Here is a 15,177-nt window from a genome sequence, read left to right as displayed (position 1 = left end):
CCAGGATCAACCACCACTTTCTTTGACCACTTCACCACTTGGCTACTTCATTTGCTCTCCGTTGACATCCCCACTATCCTCATGGGTGACTTTAACATCCCCATTGACACTTCCCTCTCAGCTGCCTCTAAGCTTCTATCCCTCACTTCATCCTTCGGTCTTACTCAGTGGTCTTCCACACCCACCCACAAAGACGGCCACACACTAGACCTCATCTTCACCTGCCTCTGTTCCCTATCTAACCTCTCTAACTCACCTCTCCCTCTTTCTGACCACAACCTACTCACATTCTCTTCTCTCTCCTCTCCAGGGCAACAATCCCCACTGCACAAACTTGCATACCCTCACAGAAATCTTAAACACCTTGACCTACACTCACTCTCTGAATTCCTGCTCCCTCTTACAGACATTAGTTCCTTACATGATGCAGATGTTGCTGCCTCTTTATACAACACCACAACCGCTGCAGCTCTCGATTCGGTCGCCCCCCTTACACATACCAAGGCTCGCACAATCAACAGACAACCCTGGCACACCAGCCTAACTAAAGAACTGTGATGGGACTCCAGGGTTGCTGAGGGTAGATGGAAAAGGTTCCACTCCCATGAGCACTTCATTGCATTCAAACAGTCCCTCACTACCTTCAAGTCCACACTCACTGCAGCAAAACAAACATACTTCACATCTCTCATATCCTCCCTGTCTCACAACCCCAAACAACTATTCAACACCTTCAATTCTCTCCTCCGTCCCCCAGTGCCTCCTCCCTCTCCTCTTATTTCAGCCGAAGACTTTGCCTCATTCTTCAAGCAGAAGTTTGACACCATCAGACAAAGCTTTTGCCTAAAGCCCCTCCCCACACCTACTCAACCCTCTTCCTCCAAAACCACCTTCTCCACCATTTCTGAAGATCAACTTTCCTCCTTACTCTCCAAATCACACCTCACCACCTGTAAACTTGACCCAATCCCATCCCACCTCATCCCAAACCTTACCACTATCTTCATCCCAGCCCTAGCCCACCTCTTCAACCTGTCACTAAATACTGTGTCTTACCCTCATGCTTCAAACTTGCCTCAATCACATCCATCCTCAAAAAGCCCTCCCTTGACCCATCCTCTGTGTCTAGCTATCGCCCCATATCACTTCTCCCCTATGCCTCAAAACTACTAGAACAACATGTCCATTCTGAACTGTCCTCCCACCTCTCCTCCTGCTCCCTCTTTGATCGCCTACAATCTGGTTTCCGACCGCACCATTCTACTGAAACTGCACTGACTAAAGTCACCAATGACCTACTAACCGCCAAATCTAAGCAAAACTACTCTGTCCTCCTCCTCCTAGACCTGTCATCTGCCTTTGACACAGTGGACCATTCCCTCTTACTACAGACTCTCTCATCTATCGGCATCACAGACTTGGCCCTATCCTGGATCTCCTCATACCTAACAGACCGGACATTCAGTGTCTCCCACTCACACACCACCTCCTCATCTCACCCCCTATCTGTCGGTGTCCCCCAAGGTTCAGTTCTGGGACCGCTGCTCTTCTCCATCTACACCTTCGGCCTGGGACAGCTCATAGAGTCTCACGGCTTTCATTATCACCTCTATGCTGATGACACACAGATGTACCTCTCTGGACCCGATATCACCTCCTTACTAACCAAAATCCCACAATGTCTGTCTGCTATTTCATCCTTCTTCTCTGCCAGATTTCTAAAACTTAACATGGACAAAACAGAATTCATCATCTTTCCGCCATCTCATTCAACCCCCCCAACTGACCTATCTATCAACGTCAATGGCTGCCCACTCTCCCCAGTCCCTCAAGCCTGCTGCCTTGGGGTAACCCTGGACTCTGAACTCTCCTTCAAACCACATATCCAAGCCCTTTCCACTTCCTGCCGACTCCAACTCAAAAATATCTCCCGGATCCGCACATTCCTCAACCATGAATCTGCAAAAACACTAGTGCATGTCCTCATCATCTCATACCTTGTCTACTGCAACCTCCTGCTCTGTGGCCTCCCCTCTAACACTCTTGCACCCCTCCAATCTATCCTAAACTCTGCTGCTCGACTAATCAACCTGTCCCCCCGCTATTCCCCGGCCTCTCCTCTCTGTCAATCTCTTCACTGGCTCCCCATTGCTCAGAGACTCCAGTTCAAAACCCTAACCATGGCATACAAAGCCATTCACAACCTGTCTCCTCCATATATCTCTGACCTAGTTTCCCGTTACATACCCGCACGCAACCTCCGATCCTCACAAGATCTCCTTCTCTACTCCCCTCTTATCTCCTCCTCCCACAATCGCATACAAGATTTCTCCCGTGCTTCCCCCCTACTCTGGAACTCTCTACCCCAACACATCAGACTCTCGCCTACCGTGGAAACCTTCAAAAGGAACCTGAAGACCCACCTCTTCCGACAAGCCTACAACCTGCAGAAACCACCGCTCCACCATACCGCTGCACGACCAGCTCTACCCTCACCTACTGTATCCTCACCCATCCCTTGTAGATTGTGAGCCCTCGTGGGCATGGTCCTCGCTCCTCCTGTACCAGTCGCTGTCACAGTGTGTTCAAGATTATTGTAATTGTTCTTGTATTATACCCCTTTTTCACATGCAAAGCACCATGGAATAAATGGCGCTATAATAATAAATAATAATAATAATAATAATAGGAGCAGTATTATAGTTGTTATATTCTTGTACATAGGGGGCAGTATTATAGTAGTTATATTATTGAACATAGGGGGCAGTATTATAGTAGTTATATTGTTGTACATAGGAGCAGTATTATAGTAGTTATATTCTTGTACATAGGGGCAATAATATAGTAGTTATATTCTTGCACATATGGAGCAGTATTATAAAAGTTACATTCTTGTACATAGGGGCAGTATTATAGTAGTTATATTTTTGTACATAGGGAGCAGTATTATAGTAGTTCTATTCTTGTACATAGGAGGCAGTATTATAGTAGTTCTATTCTTGTCCATAGGAGAGGATAGACGTGTGCTTGTGAGCTCTCAGCAGGGCGGAGGCATGGCTTCTGACCCAGGTGGAGGGGAGGGGAGCTGGGCTGATGATCCAGGGAAAGCCCCTAGTCTGGAGTCTGGCCTGCAGCCTGCATCTGATGGTGATGGAAAGCTGGAGATGGTGGCTGGTGAGTCTTCTAAATCTGCTTGTTATGTTGGAGGATTAAATGCTAAAGTAACAAGGCAAAGTATATTTAAGCTGGAATTGCATATCAGCAAACTAAAAGAAGAAATAAAGAAAGAGACTGATCCTAAGGTAAAACTGATTAAGTGTGAGTGTCTGGATGATTGCAGGCGAGAGCTGCTGATCAGGAAAGAAAAACTGGAGAAAGGTTTAAACTCTGCGCCCAGAAAGGAGACTTGGGCTAAAGAGAAAAAAAAAGAATCCAGAGCCCAGACTGTGAGCAGAAAACGCTTCATAGGGAATAAGGACATTAAATATAAAACTGTGTACAGCATTGTGGAGCAAGGAAGCCCAGTGAGAAATGCAGCGCTGATATCAGGGGCACAATGTGAGGGGTCCGAGACCCCAGAAAGTGCTGCAGAGGAAAGTGTGCCAGCAAACGAGGGGTTAACTGCAGTGACCTCTGTATGCAGCAATGAAGTGAGCTCAGCTGCTGAGAGTGAGAAAGAAAGTGCACCCTGTACTGATACTGTGAGAGAGACCCCCCTCAGCGCTGTGAGTGAGACCCCGCTCACTGGTGCTAGTGAATGTCTGTCTACAGCAGATAATACAAATATTATAATGGACTCTGAACCCTCTATGTCAGTGAATGGAGACAATACTGTGCAGCAATCAGTGGTAATGGACTCTATGTCATGTGTGTCAGTGGATGGAGACCACACTGCAGTGGTAATGGACTCTCAACACTCCATGTCAGTGAATGGAGACAATACTGTCCAACAATCAGTAGTAGATCTGGGGGTTGTTGCAGCACAGTCAGGTGTCAGTAATCATGGAGCTAGGGAGAGCTCCAGCACTAATCCTCCAGCAGCGGTGGAGATCTCCAACACTGATCCACCTGCGGCTGGTGAAAGCTCCAGCACTGACCCATCTGCAGCTGGTGAAAGCTCCGGCACTGACCCATCTGCTGACCATCAGTTCAGGAGACTGTTCTCTAATGTCACCAGACCAGTGAACCCCCCACCTCAGAGGAGAAACGCAGTCAGGATAAAATACACAGGACCAGAGGAGAACATCCCTTCCAGAATTTACATTGGGAAAGTTCTCCTAAAAGACTTCATGAAGTTCAATGCGTCTGAGGTCTACGCTCTGATCCATATCCCATCCAGCAGGATCTATGACATCAGCTTTAAGCTCCAGTGCGATCTGGATTTGTTCTGGAACATCTATAATGACACTAGAGAAGATAAGATCTGGGATCATCTGCATTGTATCCAGCTGTCTAAGCCGCAGGAAATAAAGGCTACCGTCCTGTTCCAGTCTGAGGTGGTGGCGGTGGCGGATCTGCAGCACTGGCTGAACCGGCAGTGCATAGTGAGAAGTCATCCCGACAAGATCTATGATGAGGAGCAGATATGGAATGGAGAATATACAGTGAAAATCCAGCTGATACAAGAGAGCGGTGTGACCAGACACCTGCCGCACTCCTTCTACCTGGGCTCAGAGAGGGGGATATGCTACTACCCTGGTCAGCCACGTCTGTGCCATAGATGTGGGGGCCGGCACCTCGCCATAAACTGCTCTCGTATCACATGCTCATTATGTGGACAGTCAGGTCATACAAAGGACAAATGCACAGGACCCGTCATCTGTAATCTGTGCTCAGAACCAGGGCATACGTTCCGGGATTGCCGGCATGCAGAACACAATAAATATAATGGCCAGACCTCTTCAGAAGTTATTCAAGAAGATGTCACCAGAGGTTCTGATGTCCCAGAAGCCGGAATGGATGAAGACAGAATTCACAGTATCAGTGAACCTGCTCCAGAGTCTCATGTATTAACAGATTCTGCACTACTAGGACCACCAGCCACTGAAGTACCACCTAAAGTCCCACCAGCCACTAAAGAGAGACCTAAACCGCCATCAGCCAATATAATAAGACCTAAGCTTCGATCAGCCACTAAAGTAGGGCCTAAAATGCCAGTTGTTAAAGAGAGGCCTAAGGTGTCCAGAAAGCCTGTCACCAAACCAACCAAGCATCAGCCCAGTACATCTGTGGAAGCAGTTAGTCCGCCTGCACTGTCCAGTGTGGATGAGGAAGGCTTTGCGACTGTAAAAAGAAAAAATGCATCTGTGGATCCCACCAGAAAAGTCACAACAGTACAGAAAACCTCTGAGCCTCCAGTGCTGGCGATAAGTCCTGGACGTTACAATGTGCTGGGAGAAGACCAAGATGAAGAGTCACAAATGGAGCAAAGTCCTTCATGCGTCCTCGAAAACATCTCTGATGAGGGGGATCCTGACCCTCCCGTGTCCACAAAGAGATGGGGCACTACAGGTGACAGCAGTGGAAGGAGGAAGAAGACCAAAAAGTCTAAGTGATCAGGATGCGGCTGAGAATAAGCTCCATTAATGTGAACAGTGTGAGGACTGTGAGCCGGCAGCAGGCGATTTACCAGCGTTTGTCTGACGAGAGATCTGAAGTCTTCTTCTTGCAGGAGACGTATCTGAAGAGCAATGCTCATGTCTATGCAGCCAAGAGAGACTGGAGACTTGGGCCGTCATACTGGTCCTTCGGTCTGGAGAGAAATGACGGTGTGGGGGTCCTCTTTAATACCATGAATGTCCAGGTGGACAGAGTCCTGGAGATCTGTCCGGGTCGCTGTCTGATGCTGGACTTTACATTGGACTCCATCCATTATAGAGCGATAAACATTTATGCTCCGCAGACCAGGAAAGAGCGGAGGGAACTATTTGATCACATGAAACCATATTGCTTTACATCTAAAGTATTTATATTGTGTGGGGACTTTAATAATGTGTCCTGTAATGTGGACAGATCCAGCAGTCATAAGCAACTAAGATATGATGAGACGTTCCTTAATAATATAGTCCAGCAGGCCCACCTAGTAGACCCCTATGGGTCTCATCATACCAGTAAGACGTACACTTACCATAAGGGTGGTAATGCCAGTAGAATAGACCGGGTGTATATAAAGAGGGAGGTGAGATGCTCTCAGTACAGGATCAGCCCCCTGGAGTATTCGGACCATTGTATGGTGAGTGTGACGCTGGATCTGGCCAAAGCTGTGGTCTGTGGAAAGGGGTACTGGAAGGTGAACAGCTCTGTGGTCCAAGATCCTCGGTTCAGAGAGGCCTTCACCACATTCTATAATGAACGTAGGACCACCCAATGTATGTGTGATGACACAGCTGAGTGGTGGGAGATCATGAAGAGTGACATCAAACAGTTTATCATACGAGCATCCAGGAGACGTAGTAATATGGATTATATGAGATACACAGCCCTGAGACTGCACCTCAGCCGGCTATACAGCAGGATGAATGGTGGTGAGGATGTGGATGGACGGAGCGTCAGCCATATAAAGCAGCGAATGAGGGAGCTGCAGTACGATCGCCTCAAGTCTCTCAAGGCGGAGGGACAGTTTGATAGTTGGGGCGTCCATAACCCAGATCCCTTTATTGCTTGTAAGAACAGGGTTAGTAAGAAGCTGATCACTGGCTTGTTAGATGAGAATGGGGTGGAGCAGTCAGAGCCGGAGAAAGTCCACAGGATCATTGGGGATTATTATAGAGATCTGTATAAAGGGGCTCATATTCATAAGGATGACATTAAAGCCTATCTGAAGGGGGTGTCCCTACCAACGTTAGACCTGGTGCAGGCAGATAGTATGGCCGATCCCATAACTGAGGATGAGGTGAAGAGGACCATTGACTCCTTAAAGGCCAACAAGAGCCCAGGACTGGACGGCCTCACCAGCGAGGTTTACAAAGAGTTCAGGGCCTTGTTGGCTCCGGACCCGGTGCAGGTTTATAATGATTGCCTCTCTGCAGGGAAGCTCCTACAGTCCCAGTATAGCTCTGTTCTGGTTCAGTTAGCAAAGAAGGGAAATCTAAAAGATGTAAAGAACTGGCATCCACTGTCTTTGCTAAACACTGACTATAAAATCCTGGCCAAGATCTTGTATTATCGGCTGAGTGAGGTGGCGGGTGAGCTGATCATCGCCAACCAGACGTGTGGTGTGAAGAGTCGGACGATAGAGGACTCATTGCTGCTGGTCAGAGAAGCTGTGACGTACATTAAGCAGCACAATGTGGGGGCGTATATTGTGGGCTTAGACCAGAGTAAAGCCTTTGATAGAGTCCATCATGACTACCTGTACCAGGTGTTGTTACACTATGGCCTCCCGGTGCGTTTTGTGCAGTGGCTGCAGGTTCTGTATAAGGAGGCTGTAAGCCTGCCGTTGATTAATGGTCACTTGGCCGAACCCTTCAGGATCATGTCAGGGGTGAGGCAGGGCTGTCCTCTCAGCCCATTGTTGTATGTTTTCAGTCTGAATCCTTTCCTCAGAAAAGTGCAGGATCATAGAGGTTTCACAGGGCTGAGTTGTCACCTGCAGAGTACAGTGGAGGATGTAAAGTTCTGCGCCTATGTGGATGACGTGTCAGTGGTGGTTTCTTCTAGAGATGACTGTGCGGTTCTACAGCAGGAGATGACGGCCTTCTCCAATGTGTCTAACTCCTCTGTGAACATGGAGAAGAGTGAGGCGTTGTGGTTGGGGGATGACAGTGATGTCTTCTCTGTGCCCTTCAGAACAGTTCAGGGTCAGATAAAGATTTTGGGAGTAGTGTTTGGAGCTGTAGATGATGGGAAGGTAAACTGGGAGGAGAAGCTGGTGGTGTGTGAGCAGAAGGTGCAGAGCTGGAGACACTGGAAGCTGACGTATCTGGAGAAGATCCGCCTGCTGAAGACCTTCCTGCTCCCGCTCTTCCTCTATATCAGTGTGGTGTTCCCGGTGCCCGATGCGTTACTCCCCAGACTTACCAATGTCTTCTTTCACTTCTTGTGGGGTAACAGAGTGAATGTGGTCAGGAGAAACATTGTCTATCTCCCCCATAAGGAGGGTGGTCACTCCATGCCCTGTCCTGAGCTCTTCTTTAATCTCATGTTTCTTATGAAGAATTTCTCTTTTTGTAAGAATTCAGAGAAGACGCCATGGTCTTGTTTGTTTAAGAGCCAGATCCAGCAGTTTGTGTCCGTGTGGTCGGTAGGGGACCCCATCAAGAGAATCTCAGGCCGACTAAAGAATAATGTTTCTTGGTATGGTGTCCATGTAATAAGTAAGGTTATTAGATGGAGGATCCTGTATGAGGACATCAAGCAGCTCAGTAGGAAGGAGTTGTATAAGAACGTGCTGTCATCTCACTTTAGTGTCCATGTTCAATTGAGGGGCGCCCCAAGTCTAGATGTAAAACAGGCTGCAAAAAATGTACTAGATCCCAGAGTTCCCCCTCATATGAGAGACGTGGCGTGGCTGGGGCTCCATGGTAAGATGTACGTCAGAGACAACCTAAAGTGCAGGAATGTATCAGACAGATCCTCTCCTAGAGAAGAGTGTCCCCGTATACAGGAGACCATGGAGCATCTGCTTCTAGAGTGTCCTTTTAGTATGCAGGTATGGGAGTGTGTGTCCTTGTCCTTAAAGATACCGTACCTGGTGGGACAGTCGTATGGTCAGCTGCTGTACGGAGACTTCCAGCCTGAGCTCAGGGCTTATAACCGAAGCTCCCTGTATGTAATAAATGTGGTGACCATCTATCATCTGTGGTGTGCACGGTGCTGCCTGCTCATCAATAAGGAGGTCCTGTCCTGTGATAGTGTCAGGTATAAGATCCTGGAAAGTCTCAAGTCAGTGTACAAGAAGGATATAAAGATTAACTCAGGTAATGTGAACTGGAGGAACATTCATGTGGCGGGATTTATCAATGTTATCTAATATTATTGTGTAACAACACAGTATTTATTTTCTTTAATATTTATTATTTTGTGATTTTAATGTAATTATTCTGTAATATTTGGTTGTCAGTTTTAAATAAAAAGATCATTATAGTAGTTATAATCTTGTACATAAAAGCAGTATTATTGTAGTTATATTCTTGTACATAGGAGCAGTATTATAGTAATTATATTCTTGTACATAGGAGCAGTATTATAGTAGTTATATTCGTGTACATAGGGGGCAGTATTATAGTAGTTATATTCTTGTACATAGGGGGCAGTATTATAGTAGTTATATTCCTGTACATAGGAGCAGTATTATAGTAGTTATATTCCTGTACATAGGAGCAGTATTATAGTAGTTATATTCTTGTACATAGGGGCAGTATTATATTAGTTCTATTCTTGAACAAAGGAGCAGTATTATAGTAGTTATATTCGTGTACATAGGGGGCAGTATTATAGTAGTTATATTCTTGTACATAGGGGGCAGTATTATAGTAGTTATATTCCTGTACATAGGAGCAGTATTATAGTAGTTATATTCCTGTACATAGGAGCAGTATTATAGTAGTTATATTCTTGTACATAGGGGCAGTATTATAGTAGTTATATTCTTGTACATAGGGGGCAGTATTATAGTAGTTATATTCTTGTACATAGGGCACAGTATTATAATAGTTATATGCCTGTACATAGGAACAGCATTATAGTAGTTATATTCTTGTACATAGGGGCAATATTATAGCAGTTTTTTTCCTTTCTATAGGAGGCAGTGGGCAGTGTTATAGTGCTTACCCTCTTGTTCATACTGTTTCCTACAATTAGCCTGTGTTCCTAACGTGATATTTTAATGGGACAATTAGGATTGTATTGGAGCACCATCATATGTACGCTTTAGCATAATAATACCCATTACTGACCTTTGTAAGAGTTAAATGCTTGCACTAAATAATTGGATTCCTCATTAATCTTGTCTTCAATGGTTCTTGTCCCCATACCAAAATCACGTAATGTAGAAATAGTGAACTGTCTCATGGTTTTCCAGTTTTGTCCATTAGAGTAAATAACACCTGAAGAATAGACATAGTTAACAGAAACTTTTACTTTATTATAATATATGATGTATAAACTATTTCATTGTTTAAAACATATGGATATGTTAGGTCAGGAGTCTTAACAAGAATAGAAACAGTAAGACAGTAAGGATTCAGCAAGAGAGGAAACACCCAGTTGGACTTCAAAGCAGAGATTTCACATACTGCGCTAAAGAAATAAACAAAAGTGGTAATCTTTACAATGCAGCGACGCAGTGCAAAACGTAAAAGAGAGGCACAATCAAGGGAATTTAGACATTTTTACAATACATTAGCTCAATTTTTTTGAGCTCCTGACAGGTCCTCTTTAACTGAGTCCTTACTTTTGCTGAACAAGTTGGAGATTTTTGGGGTCTGATCTGTGCTCAACTATCATTATCAGTGCCACCTGCCTCTTCATTTAACTACTTATAGCCATGGTCAAGTGGCTGAATGGATTGAAGGGCATGTGTCCCAGTTCTAGCACTTGGTAGATAGGTGATAAATTACCTAAACTAAAAGCATTGTAAAAGCATTGAGGGGAGGATTGATGCAGTTGGAGATCATTAACATATCCCCAATTGTCTTACAGGCTAATCTCCACATGTGTATACAGGAATTGTCCACATTTGGGGACATTTTTTACTTAAATGAAAGCATTTGGGGCTATAAATCATTTTTCAAATGGGTTTCATTAAAAAATGTTGTACCATTAACTTTCTATAACCTCTGTGTTGCAATCTCTATTGCTGGTTGCAGAATGAGTTAACTGAAAATTTGTCAATAATTGAATGATGGCAGAGTTTTCAACTCTTTGTTGTTTTGTTTTCAGAGTTTTCAAAGTTGAATGTGCAGCAAAACAAAGAGCTTGTAAAAGCCAAACTGTGCAAAAATTTTAATGAAACCTTAATGTAAAAATGTTTTTTTTTATCCCCAAATGCACGCAAAAAAAATAAATAAATAAATGGCTTTGAAAAAGTAGACAACCCCTTTAAAGTTTGATTTCTCGGCCCTGGGACTTCGATTATTACAAAACAGGTATCATTTATAATTTTAGATTATAAAATAATTGAAGCACAGTATTAAAGAGCTGCAGCAATTGTAATAAAATGGAATAAAAAGTCCCAAATAAAAGTCTAAAATGTTACACATACAGTATAGGAGCAACTGCATCAACGTAGCTATGCCAGAAAATTGACGCTTTGAAAAGTTACGGAAATGTTTACAAAATACAAAGTTGCTCAGAAAATTAGCAACATTTGTCAGTTTTGGGCAGCTCTGCCAAATTAGGCAAAGTTGGAGTGGAGCCTGGGCTTTCAGTGACTGTAGTAGCATTCCTGGTGAGACACACAGAGGAGCTCGCCATCTCTTACTGAATTTGGGGTACCTTATTCCTGCACGTCCCTCAATAAGACTTAATTAATTGGGACGTTAAAGTCTTTGCAATAGGCAAAATAAATACACTGAGCATCTTGCTGATCCAGAGTTTAATTCTTTCGTCTTCTTCTATTTGGCTGCAGGATGAGACATTTTTCTTGATTTTCAAAATTGGATTATATCTCTTTTTAAGAATGCTAATTGAGTTTTAAAGTTGTGAATGGTTTTACACTATGTTTTGGCATTACTGATTTTTAGAGAATCACAACTTTTATTTGGAGAGGAACATCTTGGGCATTAATAATAATAATAATAATAATTTTATTTCTATAGCGCCAGCATATTCCTCAGCACTTTACATTTTAGAGGAGACTTGTACAGACAATAAAAGACATTACAGAATAACAATAGTCACATAAAACAACAGATACCAAGAGGGGTGAGGGCTCTGCTGCCACAAGCTTACATATATGAGGAAATAGGGGAGATGTAAATGGTAACAAATACTAGTATTGTACGGTCCTGCCATTAATGTAATAAAAAGGGTGTTCACATAATGCTGCATGAACCGGTCACCAACCAGTATGTTTACGGACACAGAAGGCTATTAAGTGCATGCAGGGTGTGTGAACAGATGATGTGAGGGTCCTGGTTTTGAAAAAACATTTGTATGGGCAAAACAGGGATAATTATTAGTGATGAGCGAGCATGCTCGCTACTACTCGGTACTAGCCGAGCATCTCACTGCTTGACATGCTCGGCGCTCGATGAGTATTTCCTTGGTTGCTCGACGGGAGTTTGGGTCCCCTCCCTGCATGTTTGGTGCTCTTTAGAGAGCCAATGAACATGCAGGGATTGTCTGCCACCCACTGTAATGCCGCAGAGATGTTGGTTGCGGCATTACAGTGATTGGCTGGCCACTAGAGATGAGCGTTGTTCTACTCGAACTGTTCGCCAATCTCAAATTCGAGCTGTTTTGGGCGGTGTTCGAGCCGTTCGGCGAACACGAACAATTTGAGAAAAATTCGGCTGTTCGAGGTTATGTTCGATAACTGTTCGTGCACCAAAATCATAACTGGATTTTTTCTCAGTAATGATGAAAATTAATGTTAATACGCAGTTTGAGTGTACAGCGGGGTGGGGGGAGGGGCAGGGGATGGATCTCTGCAGGAACAATGAAGATCTCCATTTTTTTTTCTCTTTCCCGCATTTACAGTGGGGAGGTGCAATCTGTCAGCCTATCAGCAGCGCACACACGGAGCGAAGTGCTTTTTTTCACACAAGCAAGGGCATGTGTCATTGGCAGTGTATGTCACATGTCCTTGCCCTATAAGACCAAGACATTTTCCCCGTCGCCACCATTTTCTCACTGCTGCAGCTGCGTGTTAGACGGCACCGCTGTTGCTGTGTGCGCTATACCTTGTTAATTTCAAGCCAATTTTCGCACAAATCTACAGATAGCTTGGGAGTAGGGAATAGTTGTGATTGCAGTCCTTTTAAGGACTAGGTTACAGCATTTCCTACGACTTTTATCAGGCAGGTCTGTGCTCTTAAATAGATAGGTTGTGGGAGTAAAGACTAATTGTAATTGGAGTCCTTTTCAGGACTAGGTTACATCAGTTCCTATCAGTTTTTGCCAGGCAGGTCTGTGCCAGTGCTGTGCAAGTTTTTTTCACAGCATTTGGCTGAATCTAGCAAAGCTAATCCTTTTTGGCCTATTGCAGAGTGTGTTAGTCAGTGGAGTAGCCTATCTGTGTTGCAAGATATACCACCTGTGTATAGAATACCAATTTTTTTACTGCACCTAGTGAAGTAAAATCTTTTGGGCATAGCATCATTCTATTAGTCCATCTATACTGACCTCCATCAGGTTGCAAACTGAATCAAATTTTTTTCTGCATCTAGCTCTGAAAAAATATTGGGCTTCTAGCTGTGTGTGGGTCTTGTTCTATTAATCCATCTATACTGACCTCCATCAGGTTGCAAACTGAATATAATTTTTTTCTGCATCTAGCTCTGAAAAAATATTGGGCTTCTAGCTGTGTGTGGGTCTTGTTCTATTAATCCATCTATACTGACCTCCATCAGGTTGCAAACTGAATATAATTTTTTTCTGCATCTAGCTCTGAAAAAATATTGGGCTTCTAGCTGTGTGTGGGTCTTGTTCTATTAATCCATCTATACTGACCTCCATCAGGTTGCAAACTGAATATAATTTTTTTCTGCATCTAGCTCTGAAAAAATATTTGGCCTTCTAGCAGTGTGTGGGACTTGTTCTATTAGTCCACCTATACTGACCTCCATCAGGTTGCAAACTGAATATATTTTTTTCTGCATCTACCTCTGAAAAAATATTGGGCTTCTAGCTGTGTGTGGGACTTGTTGTATTAGTCCATCTATACTGACCTCCATCAGGTTGCAAACTAAATATATTTTTTTCTGCATCTACCTCTGAAAAAATATTGGGCTTCTAGCTGTGTGTGGGTCTTGTTCTATTAATCCATCTATACTGACCTCCATCAGGTTGCAAACTGAATATATTTTTTTTCTGCATCTAGCTCTGAAAAAATATTGGGCTTCTAGCTGTGTGTGGGTCTTGTTCTATTAATCCATCTATACTGACCTCCATCAGGTTGCAAACTGAATATAATTTTTTTCTGCATCTAGCTCTGAAAAAATATTGGGCTTCTAGCTGTGTGTGGGTCTTGTTCTATTAATCCATCTATACTGACCTCCATCAGGTTGCAAACTGAATATAATTTTTTTCTGCATCTAGCTCTGAAAAAATATTGGGCTTCTAGCTGTGTGTGGGACTTGTTGTATTAGTCCATCTATACTGACCTCCATCAGGTTGCAAACTGAATATATTTTTTTCTGCATCTACCTCTGAAAAAATATTGGGCTTCTAGCTGTGTGTGGGTCTTGTTCTATTAATCCATCTATACTGACCTCCATCAGGTTGCAAACTGAATATAATTTTTTTCTGCATCTAGCTCTGAAAAAATATTTGGCCTTCTAGCAGTGTGTGGGACTTGTTCTATTAGTCCACCTATACTGACCTCCATCAGGTTGCAAACTGAATATATTTTTTTCTGCATCTACCTCTGAAAAAATATTGGGCTTCTAGCTGTGTGTGGGACTTGTTGTATTAGTCCATCTATACTGACCTCCATCAGGTTGCAAACTGAATATATTTTTTTCTGCATCTACCTCTGAAAAAATATTGGGCTTCTAGCTGTGTGTGGGACTTGTTGTATTAGTCCATCTATACTGACCTCCATCAGGTTGCAAATTGAATATAATTTTTTTCTGCATCTAACCCAGCCAATAGTTTTGGCCTAATACCACAGTTTGGCCACTCAGCTCTGCTCGGTTACCATCCATTGTTTTTTTGTGCAAACAACTCCAGAGTTGTGAATTAGTTAACCACCAAAATGAGTGGAAAAAGGCCTGCTGCTGGTGGAAAGGGGAATAGGCGTGTTGGGAAGGGGAAAAAAGGTTGTGTCCGTGGGGTAGGTGTTAAAGCAACAGTAACATCTGCAGAAGAAAGACCATCTTCCAGCCAAACTAAAATGTCTACTTCTTTTAGCGGACAATGTGATAAGATCCCTTTCTTACGGCCACGCCAATCGCTACAAATTCCAGATGAGGCACAAAAACAGCAGGTGCTTCAACGGATATCAAGTGCTCCTTTAAGTGGGCTCTCCTCCACATCAACTTCAACATCACAAATACTCCAGTCCTCAAAGGT

At 43.7% G+C, this 15,177-nt stretch overlaps 1 protein-coding gene across 3 annotated transcripts in view; it reads right to left on the bottom strand.

The window, feature by feature from the left end:
• LOC141258809 (cytochrome P450 2K1-like) overlaps window positions 1-15,177 on the bottom strand; it is a 157,858-nt gene that overhangs the window by 114,363 nt on the left and 28,318 nt on the right. For all 3 annotated transcript variants that reach the window (XM_073673954.1, XM_073673953.1, XM_073673955.1), the window contains exon 4: window positions 9,897-10,046. In XM_073673954.1, the coding sequence (XP_073530055.1) occupies window positions 9,897-10,046 (150 nt within the window). The remainder of the gene's footprint in view (window positions 1-9,896; window positions 10,047-15,177) is intronic.

Source organism: Phyllobates terribilis, unplaced genomic scaffold (genome assembly GCF_046119375.1).
Source record: "Phyllobates terribilis strain yellow unplaced genomic scaffold, ASM4611937v1 Scaffold_3__8_contigs__length_932513732, whole genome shotgun sequence".
NCBI lineage: Eukaryota > Metazoa > Chordata > Amphibia > Anura > Dendrobatidae > Phyllobates > Phyllobates terribilis.
Note: the sequence above shows the minus strand (reverse complement) of the source record. Positions and strands in the feature narration are given on the sequence as shown.